Source organism: Balaenoptera ricei, chromosome 9 (assembly GCF_028023285.1).
Source record: "Balaenoptera ricei isolate mBalRic1 chromosome 9, mBalRic1.hap2, whole genome shotgun sequence".
Classification (NCBI taxonomy): domain Eukaryota; kingdom Metazoa; phylum Chordata; class Mammalia; order Artiodactyla; family Balaenopteridae; genus Balaenoptera; species Balaenoptera ricei.
This window is the reverse complement of record NC_082647.1, coordinates 20,478,479-20,504,988: the sequence shown is the minus strand read 5'-3', so window position 1 is coordinate 20,504,988 and position 26,510 is coordinate 20,478,479. Positions and strand designations below refer to the sequence as shown.

The window sequence follows — 26,510 nt, the reverse complement described above, 5'->3', positions numbered from 1 at the left end:
CAGTATCTTAACGGTGATTCATAACCCTCTTGACTGCTTCTATACAATAACATAGATCTCCACTGATGAAGTCATCTCCAGTAGAAGAAGAGCAACTTCCGCCTTAGTTACTAAGATTTCCAAGTTCTGTGTTAAGCACCTGAGGGTAAGGTATGTGGACTTTACATTTTGGATTCACATTTAAAACGTAGCTGCTGCAAAGGCATTTTAAGAACACCGAGGAAACTAGAACTCCCACCAGCAGGTGAGCTGACACCCTATTCACCCTCTGTTAAGAGCTCCCAGCCCCTGCTCTGCAGCCGGCCTTCCAAGCTAGAAATAAGATGACATTGCCACTTCAACTCTGTTGAATAATATTTTCAATGACTCTGTGGTCATGCTTCTGAGACCAGGGTGCACATTACCTTATGGAGATGCAAAGCAAAGCTAAAATTTGCAGGTTGCCATTGCGTTTCTGGTTTCATGCTGACTGAGAAACCTGGCCTGTGGCTATGAAATGAAGAAAATGTTTTTTACCCTTGTCTCTTGAACTGCACAGGCAGCAGATAAGAAGCAACTGGCCTCAGTCATCTGGCCCTCAACCTTATTGTATATATTCTCCAGTGAGGAATGAGTGAGCACAGGCTTTCAGCCTATGCTGTGGACACTGATGAGGGCCCAGCAGCAGCCTGGCAATTAGGCGGACCCAACAGAGAAGGGCACTGCAGGCGGCTCCCCAAATATGGGCCACTTGGAGTCCAGCCCAGGCAGGCCACTCCCGGGACGAAGTCTAGGTAGGAAAGGCATAGCTGGAGCACAGTGGTACCCTGCAACGTGGCCACTGACCTCTGGCTTCCACATTTGCATTTAAAAACCATTATGGAAATGTAATTTACTTTGAAGGGTGATATTCAAAGCAAACTGCCCTCTCAGCAAAGTGACAGTGGCCACAGCCCAGTAAGGATCCTCGCAGGAGAGGTAGAGACATGTAGGGGGACAGAGAGGTGAGGGAAGTCAAGCTTTTCGGCACGGGAAAATCTTTGAAGCGTGTGGAGGCCTCGCCTAATCAAACTCACTTCAAGAGGTTTGAAGCGTTTCATTAAATTGAAGCACAGCTGTTTTCCATTTAGAGTTGACTTGGTTTGAGGGAGTTTCAGGGACTGAACTTGACAGTTTCAATTTTCAGTTTCCAACTTCCTTAACTGAAAGTCATAAATATGGTGGCCACATTTCCTGAATCCAAATTGGGTTTAACACTGGGCTGTCCCCTAAAATACAGGGCATGTTTTCATGGTCTGGAAAAGGCTGAGGGTCTGTTTGGAAGGTTCAAGACAACTGGTAGGAAAAGTGGAAGACACTTTTGATTTGGATGGTGACTTTTGCTTTCTCCTCTAAAGCAATTCAACTCTTTTTATAGAAGTTCTGCCAGCAAAACCGAGGCTGGAGGCACCAGGAGAGAAGACACAAGATGAAATGTAAAATTTCATCATCTTCATTCAAACATCAGCCTGGAGCTAGGAGAATGAATTAGATGGTTGGTCGTTTTTCTCCCAGTGACTGTTTTTTGTTTTTTGGGTTTTTTTAAATGGAATTGAAAGTTCCTTAAGCTATCTGGTACTCTGACCAAAATTCTTAGTGTAACAGACCTTGTCAGATGAGTGAGGTGATCTCATTCCAGGTATAGGAGAACAAGTCTCTGGTGCTTATCAAGTCAATCCACCATCCTTCATCAAGGAGTGCTCTCCAAGGTACATCGGGGCAGGAGTCAACCTCCTTGGGATACAAGGGCGGCCTCAAAGTTTCCTATTCCACCGAGCCTGGAAAGTCACTGACTACTCCCATCTCACGTGGGGTATGGGGATGACAGTAAGATGGATATAGCTGTAGATCATCTAAATTGAAATAACTAAAAATGACTTCTCTCTTCACATTATAGTGGATTCTGAATGACAGAAGCTGGAGAATAAAAAGGAGTTTATGGGGATAATGCCCAGGCCTTCTCTCCACACAGCTTGAAGCGCCAAGAGCCAGCATTCCATCTTATGAAGAGTATGTCCTTATCCTCTCCCTTTAATTCCCTTTACATGGTTTTAGTCACTGTTGGCACCTCCGACACCAAGTAGGTCAAGGGAAGGAGAGAGTGAAAACTGACAACTATTAACGTTCTGAATTCTTTTAAGGACTCAGCAAGACAAGAGGCTAAAACAAATGTCTAGCATAAATTTTAAAATAAACTGTGGACGTGAATTAACCAGCCCACGTGTTGTTCAGACTAAGGCAGGTAACAGCACCAGCATCCTGGTCTCCTACTCTGGGGGTGGTTTGGATTGTGGGTCTCACTGGCACAAACAGGGTACAAGTCCTAAGGCAACATTTCAGAAGGGACACAGCCCACCCACTCAGTAAATCCCCTGGGGCAAGTGATGGGAAACCACTTCTCTAATGAGGATCATAAACTATAGGAAAAATACAATCAAAGGCCACAGAGAACTAAATACAAATTTACGTTTTTTTCCCAGGGAATTTAAAAGTTCCATTTACCGGGTTTACAAATTAAGAACTACAAACATAAAAAACGACTAAATCATAAGACGTTCTAAATATATAACTTCTTTAAGAACTAGGAGTTTGGGGAAGAAAAGGAAGTATCAAAAATCTCTTGTTATAATGGAGAAGAACCAGAGCGGGCCACTGGGCAGAGAGAAACCTGAGGGGAAGAGACTTGTTCCAAGAGACAACAGCACAGAACTCAGAGCAAGAGCCCAGGATTCTGCACCCAAGATGATACCAGATGTCTCAGGAGGTGTGCCTGGAAGGCCAAGAAGGGTGAGAAAAGTTTAAATACACAGAAGAGTCTAGAGGAGGCAATAAAGATGGAGCGACTGAGGGGGGGAAGCTGAGAAATGGATGAAAACTTGGGGAAGCCGTGACAGAGAAAACAAATATACATTAATTCACTCATTCAAAGTATTAGCTTGTCAAGAATTTTAACTCAAAGCAGAATCATCACAGTAAGTTACTGCTACTCTTTCAATTGTTCAACTGCTCTAGTTCTTAAATCTTGAAAGGGTCAACTCCTACAGCTCACAGAAACAGGGGGAAGAGGATTATCCTGTGGGTTTCTGGTGAAAGCAATTATACCTGTGGGCTGAAAGATGTCAAGCTAAGAACCACAGGTTCCCGACTCCTAAGCCAGAGAAGGTGAGAACCTGGCCGCTTGTTTAGTTCGAAGCAAAATACCGGCAGCCTAGAGCTGCTGTAGAGAGAAGTCTCACTGGTTGACCAGCAGGCCACAAGCCCCTGGCTTTTGGCACTCCACATTTGCTATTAATAATGATCAGTCCATAATTTTTTGAATCGTTGCACGTTGGCACGTTTTCTGTAATAAGTTCTTGACTTTCCAGAGGGAGGACTTTGTGCTGATTTCGACCCCACTGTCTTCTGGAAGTTCATCAGACATTAGTTTAGCGTGATAACATCTGACCAGCTTTCAAGATACTTTATTCTTCCTGGCTTCATGAGCTAAACTGTTGTGGTTCAAGGCGTGTTCTACTTAATGGAGATGCTAACTGATTGGAATATGTTACTCCCATGAGCCTCACATAGATCACAACATTCTCCCCAAGCAGTTGTCTGGAGGTTAACAGTGACCTGGGCTAAGTTGTGATACAATTAACAGGGAGATCTCCGAGGTGCAGGAGAAGGCATCATTTCACCCTTTTATTTCTCCTAAAGTGTGGTCTTTCCCCCTTGTGCCCATCATGTTCATCAGAATGAGAAGTTAATAACGGGTGCTGGGAGAGAGAGGTCCTGACAAACCACCTCCCGTGTTCACGGATTTAACCAGCCTTAAATGCCTGACTCTTCAGTGCTTTATTTCTCTGCCAGCAACAAGACTGGCAGCCTGGGATGTGCCAAGTTCTTGGCTCTAAATTGCAAAACAAAGCAGTATAGGAGGGCATCTGTGAGTTCGCTGATTTGCAAACACTACAGCAGGTCACCACGTACACACTTGTTTTTGTGCACCTATTATTTCTCCCAGGCAGTTACCTGGATGCTTTCCTGACAGTGCCAGCATGTGCTGCTGCTCAAGTTACCAGCGCTTCCTTCACTCACACTTAAACGAATGCAGCTTATTTCGCATCATTTAAACAAACAAAAAAAAAACCTTTCATTAAACAGAATCACAGAGCCTTTCAGTAATTATTCGAGACGTGTCCCCAAGGTCATTCAGAATCAACATCAGGTTTACAGGTGTGCCCACAAGTGTCCACGAATATGCCATTCAAATGGAGCCGACTCAGGAATCAGATGCATGAGAAGCCACAGTGACATGTAAGGGGGCTGGCTGAAATTTTCCTGACACAAGTTACATTCATCCCAACTTTCTCTAAGTAAAAGACATGTGGATGTTCTTTCCATGCCCCCAGCTCCAAATACCAGTTTATTATAGTCACATATCCAACGACAATGGACCTGACCAAATGTATGTGGAAAGCATCTTGACTCTTCACCATAAGGCTACAAAGCAGGTTCTTGCATTTCCCCTCAATTTACAGTTGAGGAATCTGAGGCTTAGTATGGTGGGGTGACTTAATTAGGTCCCCCAGCTGGTAGGTAGCAGAGTTACAATTTGAACACAGATGCATCTTATTCCAGAGCCTGTAATCTTAATTATTTTGCTAAATTATCTCCTTCTGTAACAAAATAAAAATGAAATAAAATTTCTACATGACAAAAGATATTTCGATGACATCACAGACCACTGGCATTCTTTTTTTCATCTATTTCCCAGAAAGATCTTTCCACTTGGTGTGAATGCTCATTTCCAACTTCCAGTGTTGACGCACCAATCCTCTGGTAGAAAAGTGAGAGTTATAATCAGGAAGTTTTTCTTCTCTTTCCAATTTCATCAAGTCTCAGGGTCAATTTTTTTTTTCCTTTTAACATTTTCCTAGTATTGCAGGGTCAGAAGTTCCTAACCAAGGTTACCTAATCTAGTGCTTGCCCCAGGCAGGATGACTTTGGCCATCCCAAAGAAAGGAAGGTTCAGGCAATTTGTAAAGATCTTACTGAATCTTATGTACCTGAGAGGCAAATTATAAGCATCTCTTGCCTGTCTGAGGATCTGCAAAGTGTGTTGGAGCTTTTTAGAGTAAAGGCACCACACAAATACAAATTAATAACAATATAAATCAACTCAATTCCCGTAAGTATAACCATCTAACCTGGCAAAAAAAACCAAAAAACACACGAGGCCCCAGACTACAATGACAGTCTTCGTCAGAAAATATATTTATTATTGATAGTGAGTGAAGTAAAGATGTCAGTATTCATGATAGACGAGAGGTTGCAGAAGCCAAGGTTGCCTTCATGTTGATAAAAAATGCCTTATTTCACTCATAATCAGAAACATTATTCCAGTAAAAGAGGTAAATTTTCTCTTTTTGTCTTCTTACATGATCACCATAATAAGTTAAAATAAAGTAGCTCTTATATAGTCAAGGGAGAAAAGAAAAAGAAATCCAACATGCCACAGCCTAGCCAATTCCGCCCAGCACTGCTGGCCCGAGATGGAGGGGTTTGGCCTTCTCTTCTCCCCACTCCAGTGACCTCAGCCCTCGATCCAAACCCCCAGCTTTGTGGAAGGGCAGGTTCACCCAATGATGGAGCTTGGTTAGAAGAGGAAGTTGAATAGAAAGTACAGAAGGTGGAGAGGACTGCCTTTCTTTTTAATCATCATAAATGGATTTATTAACACTGTAGCACGCCCTTGATGGCTGATCCCTGATCTAGGCCTTGGCTTTTCAAACTGTTGCTGATCAAACTGTGATATGCTTCTGTTGAATCTGCACTCTGATGTTTCTCTTTAATGGTCTTCTCTTTAAATGAGTTGCTTTCTTACTAGGAAAAAAAAAAATGTTCCACCTCTGGAATTAACGCTGCAGGAATTCTGCTTGTTCTAAAAGTTGATTTTATCCTCCCTTCTCAAGCATGCTCTGAAAGAGAAATAGAAAACATGAGATTTACCACCAGAAGAAGGGGACCAAAAATGGGCAGTAGCTATTTAGTATTGTTTGTGTTGCTTTTCAAAGACCTACCTCAAAAACACATATAGCAAGGCATATGCTCCCTTGTCTTGAAATATGACTACCTTTAATGAACATCATTGCTTAATCATGTATCATCTCCAAATGACCCCTCCCCCACCATATCAAACTAAGCCCTAAGGGTGAACATGCTCTGGACTGTGAGGGGGTGGGGGCATAGTGCGGAGTGTGCGTGCCGCCTCACTACCCTGGACATTTGGGGATGTGTGGGAGCATTTCTAGTGGCTGCAGAGACTGGGGGAAAGCTACTGCTAAGGGGGCAGGGGTGGAGTGGGGTGGAGAGGGAACCTCTCAATTGAAGACAAGATTCTCCCCCTGAAACCTCTGCTCACGCTAGGCAGAATGCAGATGTTCCTGAACTCATAATGCTGGGTGGAGCTACACAGATCTAAGTATGTATTCCCAAATTACAAAAATGGCCCCTACATTCTATTTAGTTATTTGTGTGGGTGTGGGTGAGGAACAGTAGACAGGAAGAATTTTTTTTTCCAGTTTTATTGAGAATTAATTACATATATCACTGTATAAGGTTTAAGGTGTACAGCATGATGGTTTGATTTAAATATATTCTGAAATGATTGTCACAATAGGTTTAGTTAACATCCATCATCTCATTTAGATACAAAAAAAAGAAAAGACAATAATTATCACTGTATAGAGAGCTCTTAGGATCCACTCTCTTAACAACTTCGCTATATCATAATGCAGTGCTAACTATAGTCGCCATGTTGTACATTACGTCCCTAGTACTTATTTATCTTACAACTGGAAGTTTGTACCTTTGACCACCTTCCTCCAATTCCTTCCTCCTACACCTCTCCCACCGCCCCCTGCCACCTCTTGTACCACAAATCTTATGTCTTTGTCTATAAGCTTGATGTTTTTTGTATACAGATTTGACATATAAGTGAGATCATACAGTATTTGTCTTTCTCTGTCAGATTTACTTTAGTTAGCATAATGCCTTCAATGTCCACCCATGTTGTAGCAAATGGTAGGATTTCCTTGGGTTTTTTTAATGACTGAATAATATTCCACTGTCTATATATACACCACAGCTTTTTTTATCCATTCATCTATTGAAAAGCACAGGTTGTTTCCATGTTTTGGCTATTGTAAATAATGCTGCTATGAACATGGGAGTGCAGATGTATTCTCAAGTTAGTGTTTTTGTTTCCTTTGGATATATTCCCAGAAGTGGAATTGCTGGATCATATGGTAGTTTTATATTTAATTTTTTTAGGATTCTCCATACTGTTTTCCATAGTTGCTACACCAATTTACAATCCCACCAACAGTGCACAAGGGTTGCCTTTTCTCCACATCTATGCCAGCATTTGTTGTCTCTTTGATGACGGCCATTCAGCCATGAGGTGATATCTCATTGTGGTTTTAATTTGCATTTCCCTAACGGCTAGTGATGTTAAGCATTTTTTCTTACACCTGTTGGCCATTCACACATCTCTGAAGAAAAAATGTCTATTCAGATCCTTTGCCCATTTTTTAATTGGATTTTTTTTGTTTTTGCTATTGAGTTGTATGAGTTCTTTATACATTTTGGATATTAACCCCTTATCAGAAACATGGTTTGTAAATATTTTTTTCCCATTCTGTAGGTTGTTTTTTCACTTTCTTTTGCTGTACACAAGCTTTTCAGTTTGATGTAGTCCCACTTGTTTATTTTTGATTTTGTTGCTTGTACTTTACATATGATTTCCAAAAAATAATCACCAACACCCATGTCACAGAGCTTTGATCCTATGTTTCCTTCTAAGAGCTTCATGGTTTCTTACATTTAAGTCTTTAATCAATTTTGAATTATTTTTTGTGTGTGGTACATGACAGGGGTCTAGTTTTATTCTTTGACACGTGAATATCCAATTTGCCCAGTACCATTTATTGAAGAGACTTTCTCCATTGAGTAGTCTTATCTCCCTTGTCAAATATTAGTTGACTGTACATCCTTGGGTTTATTTCTGGGCTCTCGATTCTGTTCCACTGGTCTATGTGTCTGTTTTAATGCCAGTACCGTACTGTTTTAATTACTATAGCTCTACAGTATAGTTTGAGATCAGAAAGTGTGATGCCTCCTGCTTTGTTGTTCTTTCTCAGGATTTCTTTGGCTATTCAGGGTCTTTTGTGGTTCCAAATAAATTTTAGGAGTGTTTTGTTCTATTTCCATATAAAAAAATACCATTGGCATCTTGATAGGAATTGCACTGAATCTATAGATGGCATTTGGTAGTATTGCCATTTTAACAGTATCAATTCTTCTAATCCATGAACATGGAATACCTTTCCATTTATTTGTATCTTCTTTGATCCCTTTCATCAATGTCTCATAGCTTTCAGAGTAGAGATCTTTGATCTCCTTGGTTAAATACATTCTTAAGCATTTTATTGTTTTTGATGTTACTATAAATGGGATCAATTTCTTTTTCAGAACATTCATTGTTAGTGTATAGAAACACTACTCATTTTTGTATGTTAATTTTGTATTTTGCAACTTCACTGAATTTGCTGATCAATTCTAACAGTTTTTTTTGGTTGAGTTTCTAGGATTTTCTATATATAAAATCCTAGACAGAAAAAATTCTTAACTATCAGATTAAAACTCTAACTAGCCAGGGCAGGAGATAAACTGTCTCCATTCTTAGGAAACTTTAAGAAGGAAAAAGTGATCCTTTCCCCTTTAGTTTTGAAATTACTCAGGAAGAAGAGCTACGTCAGGCCCAAGACTGCCTCTTGTTTGTTCATGCCTTCTTCCTTCCATCTCTCACCCTTCTAGCCACTTATTCACCCAACTTCTTAACTGAGCTCCTACTAGGTACTCATTGTACTGAGTTAGGTGATATGGGGAAACCAATACACATGTTCATGGAAAATTAAGGCATAATACAGAGTAATAACTTGCTATTTCTAAAAATACATTTGCTAAATATATGTTAAAATTTTATTTTACTGAATAAGTACTACACGCACACAGTACAAAATTCAAGAAGAACAAAAGAATATATAGAACAAAGTAATTTTTTGTCTTTCTCCTATTTCCCAATTTTTTGTGTACTCTTCCAGAGAAGGTATTAGTTCAAAAGCAGAGTGGTGCTGCCTATTTCAGAAGAGAATAGCTCTCTGCAGCTGGAGTGATCAGGGAAGGATCCTCAGATGATCTTTCACTGTGGATAGAATATACACAGAAGGTAGGGAGGGATGAGGGGGACAAGCACTGGTAAAGATTCAGAGGAGGGAAAAAGCCCGGTATGTATGGGATGAAGAATGGAGGAGAGAGACAGGCCTAGCTACAGGAAAGGGTAGGCACTCAGGACGTTCCAAGGAAAAGAGTATAAAAAGGGTCCACTGTGAATGTCAGGCTGAGATACTTCCTTGCTGGCCACTGAAAAAACCTAGGAATCCAATGAATGTCTTTAACAGGAAAATGTCATTTAGGAAGGTTACCCAGACTTCCTTAGCACAATGGATCCAATGGAGGAGAGTCTGGAGGTGGGAAGACCGGGGAGGAGACAGATTAGAAACGAAGCTATGGTGGGAGCAAGAAATAGAGTCATAGAAAGACAAGGGAAGGAAAAAAAGCAGTGATGAGACCTTAGGTATGGTGGCGCCTCGGTGACAGGGAGAAAGGTGGTGTGACCAAGAGAAACACGGAAGTCAGTGGGAGGAGTCATCTTGGGAATGAGGAAGACAAATTTGGGGTTTGGGAGTCTGGGAAGATGATGAGACATCCCCAAAGGAAATGTCTAGAGGGAAGTTGCAGGCTTGGGAAACAGGTCAAAGGTCTTTACAGCTAAAGATTTAAGGTCAGAGATGAAGAAAACAGATTGAAATAAAGGGGCAGAAAAGGAAAAGGAGAAGGAGAAGGACAGATAAGCATATTGGGTCACAGAAACACAGGATGAATAGCTTATCCTAAAGGTTATCCTAAGGTATTCATGATTTTACAGGCTTCTAAGAAGCCTACGTCCATAGGGCACAAAAGAAGAATAGATATAAAAGCAGACAAAGGAGTTTGTAAAGGACGCATATAGAAATGGTCAGAAAAGACAATGATGCAGTCAAGGAGGAAGGATTGAATAAATTAGAAAAGCTAGATGCATCTAGAGAAAACCGGAAAGACAAAGCAGATTAAGTGGAAGACTCCACTCAGCAGAGGGTCGTCTTGTAGAACACCAGAATGTGTGGCTCCTCTCAAACTCATCTGTATTTGTTGGAAAACTTAAAAATCGAGCACTTACCATGTAAGTGTCAGACCAGGCAATGTCACAGTATCATTTATCCTCACACCTTTGTGACTTGACCTGTGAAAGTCCAACTATGCAGATGGAAAGCTCTATAAACTCCAGATATATAGACAACCTCGCCACAACATTATTTATTAATACAAAACAGAAGTCAGTATAAAGCAGCTCTCTATACTGGGGCCACGTAAGGGCACTTAATTACTAAAGAAAATGATCACTTTGTGAGTGATGCCACTTTGTGGGTTACATACTCGCTACTTACTTCAACATACCAATGGGAACTATAAGCTGTTACCTGCCTGGTCAAAACCACATGGCTGTGCCTCATTCTACAATTTAGGTCTCATGGCTATAGTGACAGCCGTGTGACAACATACCTCTTTTCAAATGTTGCAGAATAATCCGCAGTGACCACACATAATTAAAAGCAGCAGTTAAAGTGTTCACAAGGGTCTAGGAAATCTTTTTACTTTTCTCCTCCCTGCCATCCCAACCAAATATGGAGGGGTAATTTTCAGCCAGGCCATGTTAATGCTAAGAATGTAAGACTCTCATAAGAGAGACGAGCTGGACCCTGGCTGCTGTGAAGATCATGGGCCAGTCTAACATGAAGACACTAGAAGAAAATTTTTGAACAAATATAAAACACAGAGAAGTAACCACATTCACAAAATACCTTGGTATGAGTATTAAAAATCACATCCTCAAAGAGAGCACGGCAGTTCACCTGATTCCTGGGTGACTCCCTGAAGACACAGGGGCCAAGGCTGTGTCTTCCAGGGCTGGTCTATACACATGTTGTCAAACTGCACTCAGCTGCTACCAATGGGGGCCAGAGGCGGTACAAAACCACCTCATTTCTGTCGGAGACATTAACAAACGTCAAGTTGAAAAAATTTTTAGATGAATTAATTGGTAAAACATTCTGTGCTTTAACTATATCACAACGATGCAATAAACCCTGCCCAAATCCAGGCCCAAGGAACTTCAGCTGGAGGGATCCTGAGGCCTGGCAGGGTCTGTATCTGTCAGTTTCCACCTATAGGTTCTCCTACCGTCTCTGTACCGGTTCTGTAAGTCGCCGCTGTTGGGCTGAATTTCCACACTGCATACATTTAACGCTGCATAAATTAACATAGGTAATTCCCCAAAGAATGAGGGAGAAGATTTACAAGTTATAAAAAATCGCTTCCTTCATTTGAGGAACTGCTAACACTTAATCTTAACGTGGAGAAAGAAATTCCTTGCGTTTGCTCCTCGTTCACGTATTGGGGCCTGCAGAAACACCTTTTATAAACGGCTGGGTAAATTACTAAAAGGACAGAACGGTTCAGGCACCCACACAGCTCTTTTCCCAAGTCTCTCTCTGATTCCAGCCACAGAGGAAGGAAGGACCTGCGGCCCGCCGTGTCAGACAGGAGCAGGTCCCCTGGGGACCACAGGCTGCGTGTCATTTCCATTGATTAAGACGAGCTTAACTGTTTTCCTCTAATATTTTTGTTACACAGTAATCTCATCAACTGTTTTTTAAATTACAGCTTTCTTGGAGGAGCGACTATCGTAGCAGTGTGTCAGCTACTAGCTCTCACAATATATTTAAGAGGAATTACGGCAACCCGGGATTGCTCGCAACCATCATGACAGAATAAAAATAGTGTTCTTGGTCTTTTTTAAAAAGGATATCATTCAGAGTGTTTGCCTCTGTCTGACGTTAGCCAGCATCTCACCAAGATTTCAAAGACCTAGTAAAGTCTGGTATGTAAGAAGGAACACTTACAGGGGAAAGGTTTACGGTGGGGGGGGGGGGGGGGGCGGGGAACTAAAATGGAAATACGTCCTTGACATACCTGAGTTTTCACTAAGGAGGGACAGGGAAAGTGGGGAGTGGAAGAGAATGGAGCCTCCCAGGAGGAACAGGGAGTGAGAGAGACAGAAGGAGAAGATTGTAAGTGAGAAAGAAGGGAAAGTAATCAATAAATTCAATTTATGAGAAGCACAGAGCATGCTTTGCCTGAGCGCCAAGTACTACTCCTGGCCACCTGAAAATCTGATTAGCTAACTTATTTTGTTTTCAGTATCTGTCTCCTCCCCCCAGCAAGTGCTGTTCTTTATTCTTTCTGCTTTGAAGGAAACGCAGCTTAACTTTTTTATGCCTGGGTCTACTTTCATCTCTTCTTATAACAAATGCTCTGTGTGATATTCAAATTAAGTTACAAGTAATTAACTGTTTATACAACTTGCTGTAATAACAGACAAAACACTAACATACTGCACTTCTAACTCTTGAAGCATAAGTACTAGAAAAGAAGTGCCTATTAAGAAAAATGAAAGTCTATTACCATGGTTATACTTCTTCTATTAAACCCAGATTTAAAAAAAAAAGAAAATGTCATAAAGCAACTATTACCCTCAGAAAGCGGTTTAGAAAAGGATTCCTATGATGGAAGAGGCTGGGGTAAGAAATCTAAACTTTGGAATTTAGTTTGCTTTGACGTGACTCCGAATTTGAAGGGCAGCCCCATGGAAGGATGGGAAAGCTCTTCTGGACCGCTCACGCGTCCTCCTGAGGACGAGCAGCCCAGCTAGGCGATTAATAAATGTCATTAGGTGGTGATGATAAAGAAGCCTTCAGACACAATAAAAGCACACTCCCATAAGCCTTCCCAGAAAGTGAACCTACTTGATTTATCTTCATGCTCCCTGAAGGTGGGCATCTGTGTACATCGGAAGCAATCTGCTTAAGGAGACGGGCCTCTGATGTGGGTCCAGGGGAGGGGAGCAGGGTGACTGCGAGTAGCAGAGCCAAGGGAGGGTCCAGTCACAACTGTGAGCTGGCCAGGGGACTGTTTCCTCGGCTGGTGCCTCTCTCCTCCCAGGAAAACCGGGTGTGGTCCCTCATCTAAGAGCACCTACAGTTTCAATGGGGGCAAGAGGCCGGGAGAAGAGAACTTCCTTTTCAGAGGCTCCTGCCCTCTGTCCAAGACATCTTCTGATTTGTTCCCGAGGTTGGGAAAGGAACTAGTGAGTCTGACCAGACCTCTGCAGGTGGCTCAGAGCCGGTAGGCAGGGACCAGCAGCTCCACATCTCCCGAAAGCGGGGAGCCTTGGCAGGACCTCTGAGAGGTTGAAGACCTCTCATGAAGTTCAGGCCAATGGGCTCCAGAGCTGTGGTTCTCAGACTCCGTGGACAGAGGTACCTGGGGAATTTGTTGGAAGTTCAGATGTTCAGGTCCCACCTCAGACCTGAATCCGATTCTTGGGGATGGACCAGGCATGTGCATTTTAAATAAACTCCCCAGGTGATTCGGATCACCCATGTTTGCGATCTGATGTTATAGGGAACAGCGTACTGCATTTGGCATCAGACTATTCTGGTCTGGACTCTGCCCCATCTACAGATCACTGAAACTCTCTGGCTGTTAATTTTTCCAAGTGAAAAGATGTGATTAGGTTACAAGATTTCTATGTCCCTCTAGCTCTAACAGCTTATGAGTCTATGAAACCATTTACATGTAATTTATAGCTCATCTGAAAACAATGATAAAGTACAGCTTGCTCTGGCACTAGGTTTTTCTTTCAAGAATTCTGATTTCTAAAGTGACAGCTACTGCTATGTTTCCAGGTGCTCTTCATACTCAAAGAACAGGGATGTACTTGAGCCCTGGTCTAACATAAATCCAAGTACAAGGGGAGAGAAAATACACTGTCCTCAAGAACGCTGACACGTTCTGCCAGGGCAAATTCCTCTACAGGGACTGATCTTGAGGTCTTCTATTTTGGAGGAAACCACAGACTGGAGGTGTCGTTTACATTTTTGAAATGAAGAGTTAGGTACACTAACCTTGGAATGGAATAACTTCATATTAGGATCTGGCCTCATTTATCAAGGTCTTGACCCCATGCTCCCCGTTACAGTCGAGTAACTTTTTGTTCTCCTCAGAGAGATGAGCAGGAAGCACCCAGGCCTAAGTGGAGGTGACTCACTCATAAGATGCCCTCATTTCGGTCCTTCCTTTAGCTGAGCTGCTTGCCCCACTGCCCACCTGCTATAAACCTCGGCTACGGTTTATCAGAGCCCGCCTGGCCTCCACCATCTGACTACAGACAGCCTCCATGCTCACCTCTGTCCCTTGGGCGTCTCCTGGGTCTGGCCCTTACTTTTAGTCCTGGTCTTTCCTTGGCTCTTCTGATCCGGCTTCCTGCTCCATCTCCACAATCCCTTACCACCCATGGCCCGTGGCCCACGGGGTGGAAGCCAGCACAGTACAGGGTAGCCTAGGGCTGGCTGAGGGACGCAGCCTGCTTTCTCTAACGCAGTTTATCAGCCGGCGGGCTCCATTCTGCCAGGCAGCACTGAGACAGCCATTTTTCACTCCACTGACTTCGGAGAAACTGAGAGACTGTTTTCACCCCCTCCCAGTTCATTCTGCCACCCTGGCTTCCTCAGGGCTGTCAGGAGTACGAGCTTCAAGGAAACACCAGGCAACATGCAGACCAATCAGAAGTGCAGCTGTTCTTCTGGAGGGGAAGCTTAAGGCTGACAGCAAACTCTTAAGAAGCAGAGGCACAAATGCTGGAGGCCACCAGAGCAGAGATGCTGCTCGGGCCAAACAGCCCACGTCTCTTAGCTTGAATGTGCTCAGCAACCTGGGTGCTCGTGCGGCCTGCGGCCTGCTCTCAGACACGGAAGTACAATCAGCCCTAAATAACAGCTGCGAGGCCCTCGTGGATCACCTAGTTCAAACCCTTAATTTACCGAAAAAGAAAATGAAGCCCAGGTCACCATGACTAGATTAGAACGTTCCAGCATTCCCCACAAACTCTCTCCTCTGGCGAGCACAGAACGTTCAAGAGTCCAGCCAGTTTCCGAACCTTTCTGTCAATAGCAGCAGGGCTGGGGAAAGAGCTGGAATGCTTAGAACTGTTACCCCTAAGCAGCTGGATCCTGCAAGTAAATTGAGGGGCAGTGGGGTGTCCCAGGGAGCAGAGGCAGTGCAGATCTGGGAGCAAGCCCTTTCCACACACACCCCTTTTATAAGCCTTGGGCACATTTTGGTCCACTAGTGGGCCACTACTATTGGCTTCCCATTGCTCTCTCCCTTCCAGTCTCCTGTAACGTACGTGAAGCAAGACTGAATGGAAATCAGGTTTTGATGGTAAGAACAGGTAATTCAAACTTGGAGAGTTTATAGAAAGCTATGAGGCTAAGCAGGTATGAGAAATAAAAGACACAGAAGTTTATCAATCGACGTCCTCCTACATTTTTAAATGCTGTATCTCATATAGCTAGCCAGTAGCTTTTAAGTCTGAGAAGTAATAATTACAGCAATTGAATTATCTCTTTACCATTATGAAGAACACAAAATTTAATACACTGGAAGTTAACAGTCTAAATGTCTCATGTTGACCCGTGAGGACTGTTTAAGACTAGCTGAAGAAAGATTGATGTGAATAAGTGGATGAATAAGAGACGAAAAGTAAGGCTAAGGAATATCCGGAAATTTTCCTATCAGTAAAATCTATTAGTCTAGAGAACAATGCCCCAAGGGAAGCAGTGAAAGCCCAATCTTATGAGTCACTTAAAAGTGGAGTGGATTTGGCTACTGGAATTATTCCAAGGGGAAAACTCTTGCACTATGGCGGAAATGGACAACATGACCTAATGGGTTGTTGTGTTTAGTATCTCAGCATGTCCAGCTTGTTCTTTAGATTTAACAAGGAAACTCAAGAAGGGGTGTGGACCAGTCAGGAACTATAACAACAAATGCTCAGGACCACGTATCCTGCCCAAGTCTCTTTTAACAACAGGGGCAGAGCCAGAGTCACAAAGTTAGACTAGCTTCACACACACACACACACACACACACACACACACGGAAAACGTGGTGTTAGTGGAAAAGTGACTACTCATGAAATACTGATATAACCCCCATTGGCCATCTTGGCATGGTCCTAAAATGGGGCAGCGCTAAACTGCACCTTTGCTCATGGCCTTTATAATCCCACCCTCCTTTTTGTTACTTTCAGTCTCAATGACTACTTCATTTGATCTTCAGGGTTTTTTTCCCTTCACTTCATGATTATCGTTCATATCTTCCCTCACTGCCTTATTTCTGTATTAGTGGATACTGGATGTCCCTTCACACACACAACTGAAAAGCCACACACCATGTATTTTTAAATTTCTTGTTTTTATGGCAAGGTCTATCTTGGTCTAGTTGTTTAATTTACCATCATGACTTCCTTGGGTTTCAATTCTCTCAACTGTAAAATGGTGAAAATAAAACCATCTCTATTTACATCTCAGGTTGTCATAAAAAACAAGTAAGAGAATGGATGTGAAATGACCTTGAAATCTAAATCTACAGACATACAAGGTGTTACTGTTTCTTGGTTACTTCCTATTTCAATGCCGTCTATCTTAGGTTTAAAATAAGGTCTTGTGGACATATCTTTTTGATATCAGCTGGTGTTATATACTCTAATACTTGAATATAACAGTTGTAAAAACAATAGGCACCTGAAACATACTCACTGAAAATATTAAATTATGCTGATGGGCGGGGGTGGTGGGGGTGGGGAGGGGAGGACGGGAGGTCCCCTTTGGAATCACTAGTAATAATTTGACGCTTTTGGCCGATTTGTTTAAGTTGGTTTCAGCACAGAATAATGCAACTGAGGAAAGAAGGAAAAAAATTGACTTATTGAATACTTTATAGAAATGGAATCCTCACAACACTGTAAATTACATTACCTCACTCCACAGATGAGAAAAATCAAGGCCCAAGGTTACAGAGCCAATAAAAGAGCTTGGATACAAACTCAGATCTGCCCAATTCAAACTCTCTGTTGCACCATGTAGCATATTTGATTCTGTCACAAGTTAAATAACTCTTGTTTTACTCTGTAAATGTACGCTACTGATCTCATGGGGCTGTGTGTAGACAGTTCAACACAACCCGGACAATCAGGATGGAGTCAGTACTCCAGACACCCTTGCAGGTGCTACTTCAGCAATGGTACAGATCACTGTGGACACAGGCACCTATGTTACAAGACACCAGTGTCAAAACACGCACTTTGTCTTCGCCATTATGTGCACTACCACCCCCGCCTTAATACAGAACTAACATCAGCTACAAAAACCCATGAGTCCAACTTACAGGTTCCACCTGCTTCAGTTAGTATTAAAATTGAAGGTTGGAGATTGTTAAGAACATATCAGAAGCTGTTTTTAACAAATAAAATGTACTAATTTAACATCAGCAACACTACTTCTATCAAAGATCTTAAAAGAAAGGAATCCCTGGCACACTACTAAGAGTTAGGCAAGTGCCGTATAAACAAGAAAAAGAAAGAAGTCTCTTGTGACGACTTAGAGGGGTGGGATAGGTAGAGTGGGAGGGAGACATAAGGGGGAGTGGATATATGTATACGTACAGTTGATTCACTTTGTTATACAGCAGAAACTAACACACCATTTTAAAGCAATTATACTCCAATAAAGATGTTAAAAAGTAGAAAAAATAAAAAATAAATGCTAAGGAGGGAAAAAAAAGAAAAAGAAAAAAGCCTCGAGCCACAAGGTTTTTAAAGACAACACAGGCTTTTAATAAATCTTGGTTCTATTTTTTCTACTAGTGTTATTGTTATTTTCCAGCTATCCAGACAATACTGCCCTCCCATCAGATATTCACAGAGTGTTAGAAATTTATACCAACTGGGATTATTATAACTATAGCAAATTAGACTGTAGGAAGGCATGCTGTGTAACTCAAACACTAGATTTAGTTGGGTTAGAAGGTCAAGTCTAGGCAATTTGTCAGCAGAAAGAACCAAGGTTTCCAACAATTTCCATCTCTCAGAACAACCTATACCCAACAAAATCAGTTAAATGATAGGCAATTACGTGACCTGCCAGAATTGATAATTTACTTCAGCGTTTATCATTAGCTTTCTAAAGTACACAAATTAGAGAAAATACATGTCCCGCGATCATCATAGTTTTCTGATATGAAGGGTCATGAGAAGAATATGGCTATGGTACACAGAAGTGATGGAAATCGCTTCCTAAATCCATGTCTGGCCTGTCTTTCCCTGCCCAATTGACTGGACTCTACCAACTGGCAGAAGATTGAATGGTGCTTGCATGGTGGGTTTTTATTTTAGTTTCGTGTTTGCCTTTTGTTTTTTTAAACCAGACTCTCTGCATGACTACTTGCTGTTTATAGACTTGAAGCTGTTGGCCCCTTAACGTGTATCCTTCCTCTTTGCTGCTTTGAGTATTGGCCCAGAAATATGGGGCAATGACCTTGAGGACACAATTATAAAGTAGAGGACAAAAGTTCAGAGCAACTAGAAAAGGTATTATTTACGTAAAACCTTTTTTTTCCCTGCAAGTGGAACACAGGGAGACTACGGACTCTTCCTTCAGCCACCTGGATGAAAGGTGATTAAAACTTAACCAACTCATGACAGCAATTCTTGATGACGACTAGTTTGGTTTAAAAAGCTCTTTCACACACATTAGCCTACTGAGTCCTTCCCAGTGCCCATGATGTTGGGCTTTTTATTCCTCTGCTGCCCTAGTTAGCTCTTGGTTTGTACACCCACCTGTTTGGCCTGATTGACACACCGCTTGTACTGATTGGCCAGAGTGGAGCAGCTGAGGGTCTGCTGGGTGTTCTGGCGGTAACACTGAAGAATTTGGGCCTGCAGATCGGCACAGATGGGGTGACACTCATACCGCCTGGAAACAAAAACAGGGACCACTGAGACAAATGGTCTTCAACTGGAATAAAGAACAAGGCTAAAACATATATAAAACACTAACTAAGATATAAATGTTACAAACGCCCCCCCAAAAAAGTTTAAGAACAATAATTTTCTTTGACCTTTAAAGAAAGATATCACACAAGATAAGTGATTTCTTGTTATACAGCAGAAACTAACACATTGTAAAGCAGTTATACTCCAATAAAGATGTTAAAAAAAAAAGAGGGCTTCCCTGGTGGCGCAGTGGTTGAGAATCTGCCTGCTAATGCAGGGGACACGGGTTCGAGCCCTGGTCTGGGAAGATCCCACATGCCACGGAGCAGCTGGGCCCGTGAGCCACAACTACTGAGCCTGCGCGTCTGGAGGCTGTGCCCCGCAACGGGAGGGACCGCGATAGTGAAAGGCCCGCGCACCGCGATGAAGAGCGGTCCCCGCACCGCGATGAAGAGTGGCCCCCACTTGCCGCAACTAGAGGAAGCCCTCGCACGAACCGAAGACCCAGCACAGCCAAAAATAAATAAATAAATAAAAATAAAAGTAGCTATAAAATTTAAAAAAAAAAAAAAAAGATAAGTGATTTCTATGAAATTAGTTCTATTAATTGACACCACTGCGAGCCTCTCTGGACAGGGCAGCATTCCCACCCTACCTCAAATGTAACCATGTGAATGGGGCCAATTACTCTTCAGTCCAGCCAGTTGACTCAGGAACCTGGGAGCCCCAATGTTCTCTTCTGTTCCCACCTCCAGTTGGTCACAAAGCTTGATATCCTGCAGTCCAGTCCTTTCTCCATACTCACTGTCATTACATTAATTCCTAATCATTTATATCCTGGATTCAAGCAATGACCTTCACGGGTCTCTCTGTCTCTTAACGTTCACCCTCCACTCCTAACTCCCAGAAGGTTCTTTCTACTAGTAAGTCTAGACAGTATCTGCTTTCCAAATAAAATACATGGTCGACAGGCAGGTCCTTTTGGATCAGGTTCCTGCCTACTCTTTTGCCTCAACCAGACCATGTTCAGGGTTTGGTTCTTAGATGTCCCTTCACGTCTTGGCTCCGCTGCTCTTGATTTTGGAAATGCTCTGCACCCAAGCCTCACCCAGTTCTATGTATCTGGAAAATACCTACCCATCTTTCAATACTTGAGCTAAGTACTGAAGTGCAACCTCCTCTATACGGCTTTCACTAGAGCTCTCTCCAACCACAGTAGAGTCTATCATTCCCTTTATGGTGAGTGACCCCCAACCTGTATTAACTTCTTTCACCATGCACTACACTACAGTCTACTGCAATTTACTAGCATGCAAATCCCAAGTAAGGACTGCATCTTATTTTCTTTGTTATCTCAGCTATCGACATGGATCCCTCTTATAGAAGTCATGCAATAAATTGTTGAGAATACAAATGGGTGGAGAGAAAATTTAATTCCTTGAGCTAAAATTTTACTAGTTATACTTACAAATCTCAAGATTTGAGTTAGAGCACTTTCAGTGAATATGTACTACTAAACACAAATGCTTCCAAAGAGTTGATAATATACACTTGTAAAATGATAATAATAAAATAAACCAAATGGATTATACAAACAAAAATGAAATATTCTTGTTAAAATGGTAGAGGAACTTGGAATATAAGGACTAAATACACAGAAAAAAATATATATTACTATCACTTTAATCTAGGGATTTTTTTTTCAAATTAGTTTTGTTTAATACAAAAGGGTCCAGCCTCTTATCAGTTCTTCTCTTGGAATTTAAATTTGTTATTTCCATAGTAATCAAGAAATAGCATTATTTTAAATTGATGAGTTCTGAAAAACCCCTAGAGAACACAGGAGAAATATTTCTCATCAATAAGGAAACCCCTGGCTGACGATTTGTCTCCTCATTACTTTTATCCAACACACTAAGCTAGTATCCATATTTTGCTAGAATAGAAAACTGAAATGCAAGCCACGTTACTGGCCCCTAAGGGAATTTACTTCCTACTACCCTCTAAAAAAGTAGACACAGAGATAACATTGCTTGTACTCTTTCATTCATTACCTTACTGATCTGCCAAACACCTAAGAACAGAATTTAAATCCAAACCCAGGAGCTTCAACTCGCTTTAAGGTTTTGAAGTTCAGATGTCTGTGAATGTCTCCGGACACAGATTTCCCTGATCCCCTACCATGAACATCAGTACCTAAAAAGAGTCAGCTGTGTTTCGAAGGGTAGAAGCACAGCTACGACTAACTGATTATAGCAAGACACGCTCCTGGACAAATACTAAATAACATAGGATCAAGCAACAGGTTGCTGAACCTTGCAAATATATGACTAATGCCTCTAACAGTTCATGAGAAAGCAGGGTTACGTGCTATCCTAGTGTTGAGGACCATCGTCCCTCCAATATACCTTAGGTTTAAAGCAGGGGGAAAGAAGATGGGAGAGAAGGCTAGAAGCATCCCGACCAGATATGCTGTCCCTCCCCATTAACACATAGCAAAAGACCATAACGAATGAGCTCCCACATAGTGCTCATCACAAGGAAGATGCTGTGGGGTTTTTTCCTTCTAAAAAGACTCTTCACAATGGGATTCATTCATTTAATACTATGGACTCCTTAGACAGAGGTAATGTAAGTTATATGTAAGCATTTACCCTGGGTTGAGCTATTTAGTCATGCAAGTTAAAGTCCATGAGTTATTCATAATTTGAAAGGTGTCAAAATATACTTTTATCACCACAAATCAATACTACTCACTTCCAGGGCCCTTTATTTCCTGTATGGTAGTCTGTTCTGTGTGAGTGGGAGTGAGAGTGCGTGTGTGCACGCAAACGCAGACATTTTCAGAAATCCTTTTTGTACACATTTCAACCTGTATTGATGATTAGATGGTAGAACGGGGGAAAGAGGGGTGGAAATCAACATAATTGTCTTCCAGTTCCTGGACTAGACTCTGGTACATTTTGCTTGGATTAATCTGTAAGGGCAAAGCTCTGTCTCTGTATTGATCTGCAATGCTGTTATGCTGCCCTAATGCACTGTTTTCACTTTGGGAAAATGCTAAATGAGATTACTGTCTAACATTAGGAGGCCATAAAACCCAAGCATGGCACCTTCCATTCAGGAAAAGGGTTTCAAAGACATTTCCAATATGCATTATGGTAAACCCTCCATATAGTCATTGAGTCAACAATTGATTTTTATTGACTGCTTTCATTCCTGCTGATGGGAAAAGCCACCATTAGGTAAAAATAACAAAAGGCAGAATTTCAAGATACCCAAGAAGGAAAATTAAATCTTAGCAGCAAGAGACATTTAAACAATTTACTTTCTTTGTATGAAAAGATTTTAAAAAAGAAATGGTGAATGACAAATGCTAAGAGAAAGATGAAATATTTGGGGAACCCAAAACCATAATAAAGAAGTGAGAGATAGAATAGTTGTCTAAAAACATATTTACCAAAAAGGAACGGGTGGAATAAAGTTGATACACGGAAATATATATTGCTCAAAAATAAGAAAAAATCCAGTTTAGTGGACTTTAAATTATTGGGGACTTTTGATGGATCCCACCACCTGTCTCCTCCCCTTGCTTTCCCTTTCTGTACTCTATACGTGGCTGCCTGTCTCTTCCCTCCTCCCACCAGCACTAGAAGCTGGCCCTCTGCCCTTCCCGCCCTACCCCACCACATCCCACAGTGGCACTTCGGGGCAAGGAGGTCGCTGACGGTATTCAATGGCAGAACTGGAGACCAAAGATCTGGATAGGGAACAACACCCAAAGAAGCACTCCTGGTAGGTATTCTGTAGCCAGTAAAACAATTTTTTTGCCAATGTTTAATGCTAATATTCACTTAAAAGGCAGCTAATAAAATACATCCAAGTATTCTTCTCATAACACTGACAGATCAATATAGAAACTTCGGGGAAAAAAAAAACAGAAAAGAATAAAGATACATATTTAGGCTGTTTCTAATTTTTAAGTGCTTAAAACACCATGGTGATGGACAAAAATTATCACTACTGTTTCTGATGATTTCCTTCGTAGAGTTTCCTATAAGTTGAATTAATTGGTCAAAGAGAAATGAAGATGTTTTGGTAAAAATGACGTTGAGATAAATAAGCAGTATTCAGAACTCTCTTCTTAAGATTCTAGTATTGGGCTTCCCTGGTGGCACAGTGGTTGAGAATCTGCCTGCCAATGCAGGGGACACGGGTTCGAGCCCTGGTCTGGGAAGATCCCACATGCCACGGAGCAACTAGGCCCGTGAGCCACAACTACTGAGCCTGCGCGTCTGGAGCCTGTGCTAAGCCCGTGAGCCACAATTACTAAGCCTGCACATCTGGAGCCTGTGCTCCACAACAAGAGAGGCCGCGACAGTGAGAGGCCCGCGCACCATGACGAAGAGTGGCCCCCGCTCGCCACAACTAGAGAAAGCCCTCGCACAGAAACGAAGACCCAACACAGCCAAAAATAAATAAATAAATTAAAAAAAAAAAAAAAAAAAAGAATCCACGTACCAATGCTGGGGACACAGGTTTGAGCCCTGGTCTGGGAAGATCCCACATGCCATGGAGCAACTGAGCCTGTGCACCACAACTACTGAGCCTGCACTCTAGAGCCCACGAGCCACAACTACAGAGCCCGTGCTCCACAAAAGAGAAGCGACCGCAATGAGAAGCCCACGCACCACAACGAAGAGTAGCCCCCGCTCGCCACAGCTAGAGAAAGCCCACACGCAGCAATGAAGACCCAACGCAGCCAAAAAGAAAAAAAAAAAAGACTCTAGTATAATACATTTCCACTTGGTTATCTGTTTTAGAGCTATCTGCTGGTTTTGCTGCTGCCTCTCCTACTTTCATGTCTTAGAAACTTCTTTGATGCGGGTCTGAGCTTTATATTTCGAGAAAACTACTTACCCATCATTTTAGTTCTAATATAAAGGAAAAGGATAATGAGGTAATTCCAGAGAAGGGAGGAAAGTGTGGCGAGAGCCCTCCTCCTACCACTCGGAAGGCTCAAGAAGCCACGTAGTGACAATCAGTGAGCAGCCACGATTCCTAAAGCTCTCGGACACAATAAATCGTTCGCTGAGTGCAGGGTGGATACGAGAATGGTTGGCGGCACAAGGGGAATTCTAATTTTTTCGGGGGGTTGGGGAAGAGATTCTGATTTTTTAACAGGTTGCGACAATGCATCTTTCATGGGAACTGGTGACTTTAGAAAACGGAATCAATATCACAACTCAGTCCTCTGAATCCACAGGAGGCGGGTGATATGCAAGGAGGGAGGGGAAAGCATTATCCAGTCTACCCCCAGGTTTTAGGATACTGAGTAAAAGTCCTAAAACCAGGACAAGCCCAAAGATAGGACCTCTGGTCACCCATCGAAGATGATATGAACAATACAGTGCTCTACACACACAGGTACACTGTTCTTAAACCAACAGGCCTTACATACCCTAAGTATATGAGCACAAACACACCAGAATATAAGGTGAATGAAAACCTTTCCAATTTTGCAATATATTTTTCTTCCTTATTCAGTAATATTGGGTACCTGGAAATGATGGGGGCATTAGGCAAAACCTAGGAAGAGAGTGGGAGCTTAGTAACGCATGACCACATGAAACTGGTGGGGGCTGGCTGACTCTGCCTTCTGCTCAGTGGACAATACACCTCAACACTACAGGAGTCCCCGGTCTCTGGTTTCCTTTCCCGAGGAGGCAGCTCTTGCCCCGCTCTTCTCAGAAAACCCTCATGGCATCTTGCCAATTTCACCATACCCTGCGTGGGATTCTGCTACGTGGGCTCACCCCACCAAGGGTCTAAACCTAGAAAAATGGGGCCATCTTCTGCTGCATCTCCAAAGAACAAGGGCCCCAACTGTTTTGTTTTGTAAATACACTTTCTTAAAATCTCGTGACCTAGAGAGGTTGGCTAATTTTCATCTTCCACTATATCATGGTACCCTTGCCATATCTGGGCTATGTGCAGCAAGGTTTATATCTCTAAAAAGAGAGATAAAATAACTGTTACTGGGACTTCCCTGGCGGTCCAGTGGTTAAGACTCCACACTTCCACTGCAAGGGGTACTGGTTTGATCCCTGGTTGGGGAACTAAGATCCCACATGCCACATGGCCAAAAAATTAAAAAATAAAATTATTACTTACATAAAGGATATCTGGGATAAGCAGCAATAACTATATAGAGTTTCGGGACACAGAACATAATTGATGTCAACATTAACTCAACCTGGAAGAACTCGAAATCAACTTCCCAGCACACTTACTTTAGGACAAAACCAAATACTCAAGAGATGTTATTTTCTCAAGCTCACACAAAGTCCTCTCATTAGGTAAAATTCTACACCTAACATACTGCACTTTACTCCGGGTGACCCTTAATTTAGAGAAGTATAAGCCATCCTTCCCTCTCCCTTTCTTCTTTAACAATGCCTGGTGTGCTGTTATGGCTTAATAAATGTCAAGTAATAATGTTGTAATAAAAATGGGCACTAGTAAGTTAACAATGCAGCTCTTTGCCTTAAAGGTGCCTGAGAGCAGCAGTTTATACAAAGTACCTGGAGCATAAACGTCACCTCCTGCCATGCACATAGTAGGAACAAACTTAAATCGCAGCTCACAGAAGTGGCCCTTGGTTATAAGAACTGAAATACTGGGAGTGTTTTCTCTGTCCCATCAAAAGACCTACAAGCCGCGAATGAAGACACGTCCAGGGCCAAACGTTAAATTTGAATCTCCAAAGGCTGTATCAGTGTGTGACTGAGACCAAGTCATCTTAACACACACCAAATTATTATTACTTGAAATATCTGAATAAGATTTCAAGGCCAGGAAAAGCATCATCATCATCATCACCATCATTATTATTATTAAAGAAAAGCATGACAAATCTTTGACTTTGTAAAGTCACTTTAATTAGACAACTTAGAAAATGTTAATCTTGAGCATACACAATGCATCACCCTTGGATTTCTTTTACTTTAAATATATGTATCTATATAATACATTGAACTCATGCCAACACAAATTAAAAGTTACATTATTTTACCTATGAGGCTTTGGGAGTTATTTCCATTTCCCCTATCCTGCTACTTCAGAATGTTCACTAAAATTGGTCTAAGGATAGAAAATATGAGAGCTGGTTCATTCATTCTTTCATCTACTCAGCTACTTCAACAACAAATATTATTAAGTCACAGACATTTATCAAGCATTCATTACACGCCATCACTACGGTAGGTGCTGAATAAGATGTGATCCTTGCCTTCTGCTCGCTCCCACTCTAGTAGGGAGAAACAGAGGTGTACACAAAGTCTTATAATGAGAATATTGAGCTATAAACAAAGTGCTAAACAGAGCTCTGGTTTTG

The 26,510-nt window shown here is 42.0% G+C and overlaps 1 protein-coding gene across 1 annotated transcript in view; it reads right to left on the bottom strand.

Annotated features, from left to right (window-relative positions):
- Nucleotides 1-5,250: 5,250 nt before the first annotated feature.
- CHCHD3 (coiled-coil-helix-coiled-coil-helix domain containing 3) overlaps nucleotides 5,251-26,510 on the bottom strand; it is a 279,252-nt gene continuing 257,992 nt past the window's right edge. Inside the window, exons 7-8 of the mRNA XM_059933355.1 lie at nucleotides 18,959-19,094; nucleotides 5,251-5,978 (exon numbers count right to left, since the gene is read on the bottom strand). Coding sequence (XP_059789338.1) covers nucleotides 5,955-5,978; nucleotides 18,959-19,094 — 160 coding nt within the window. The 3' untranslated portion in view covers nucleotides 5,251-5,954. The remainder of the gene's footprint in view (nucleotides 5,979-18,958; nucleotides 19,095-26,510) is intronic.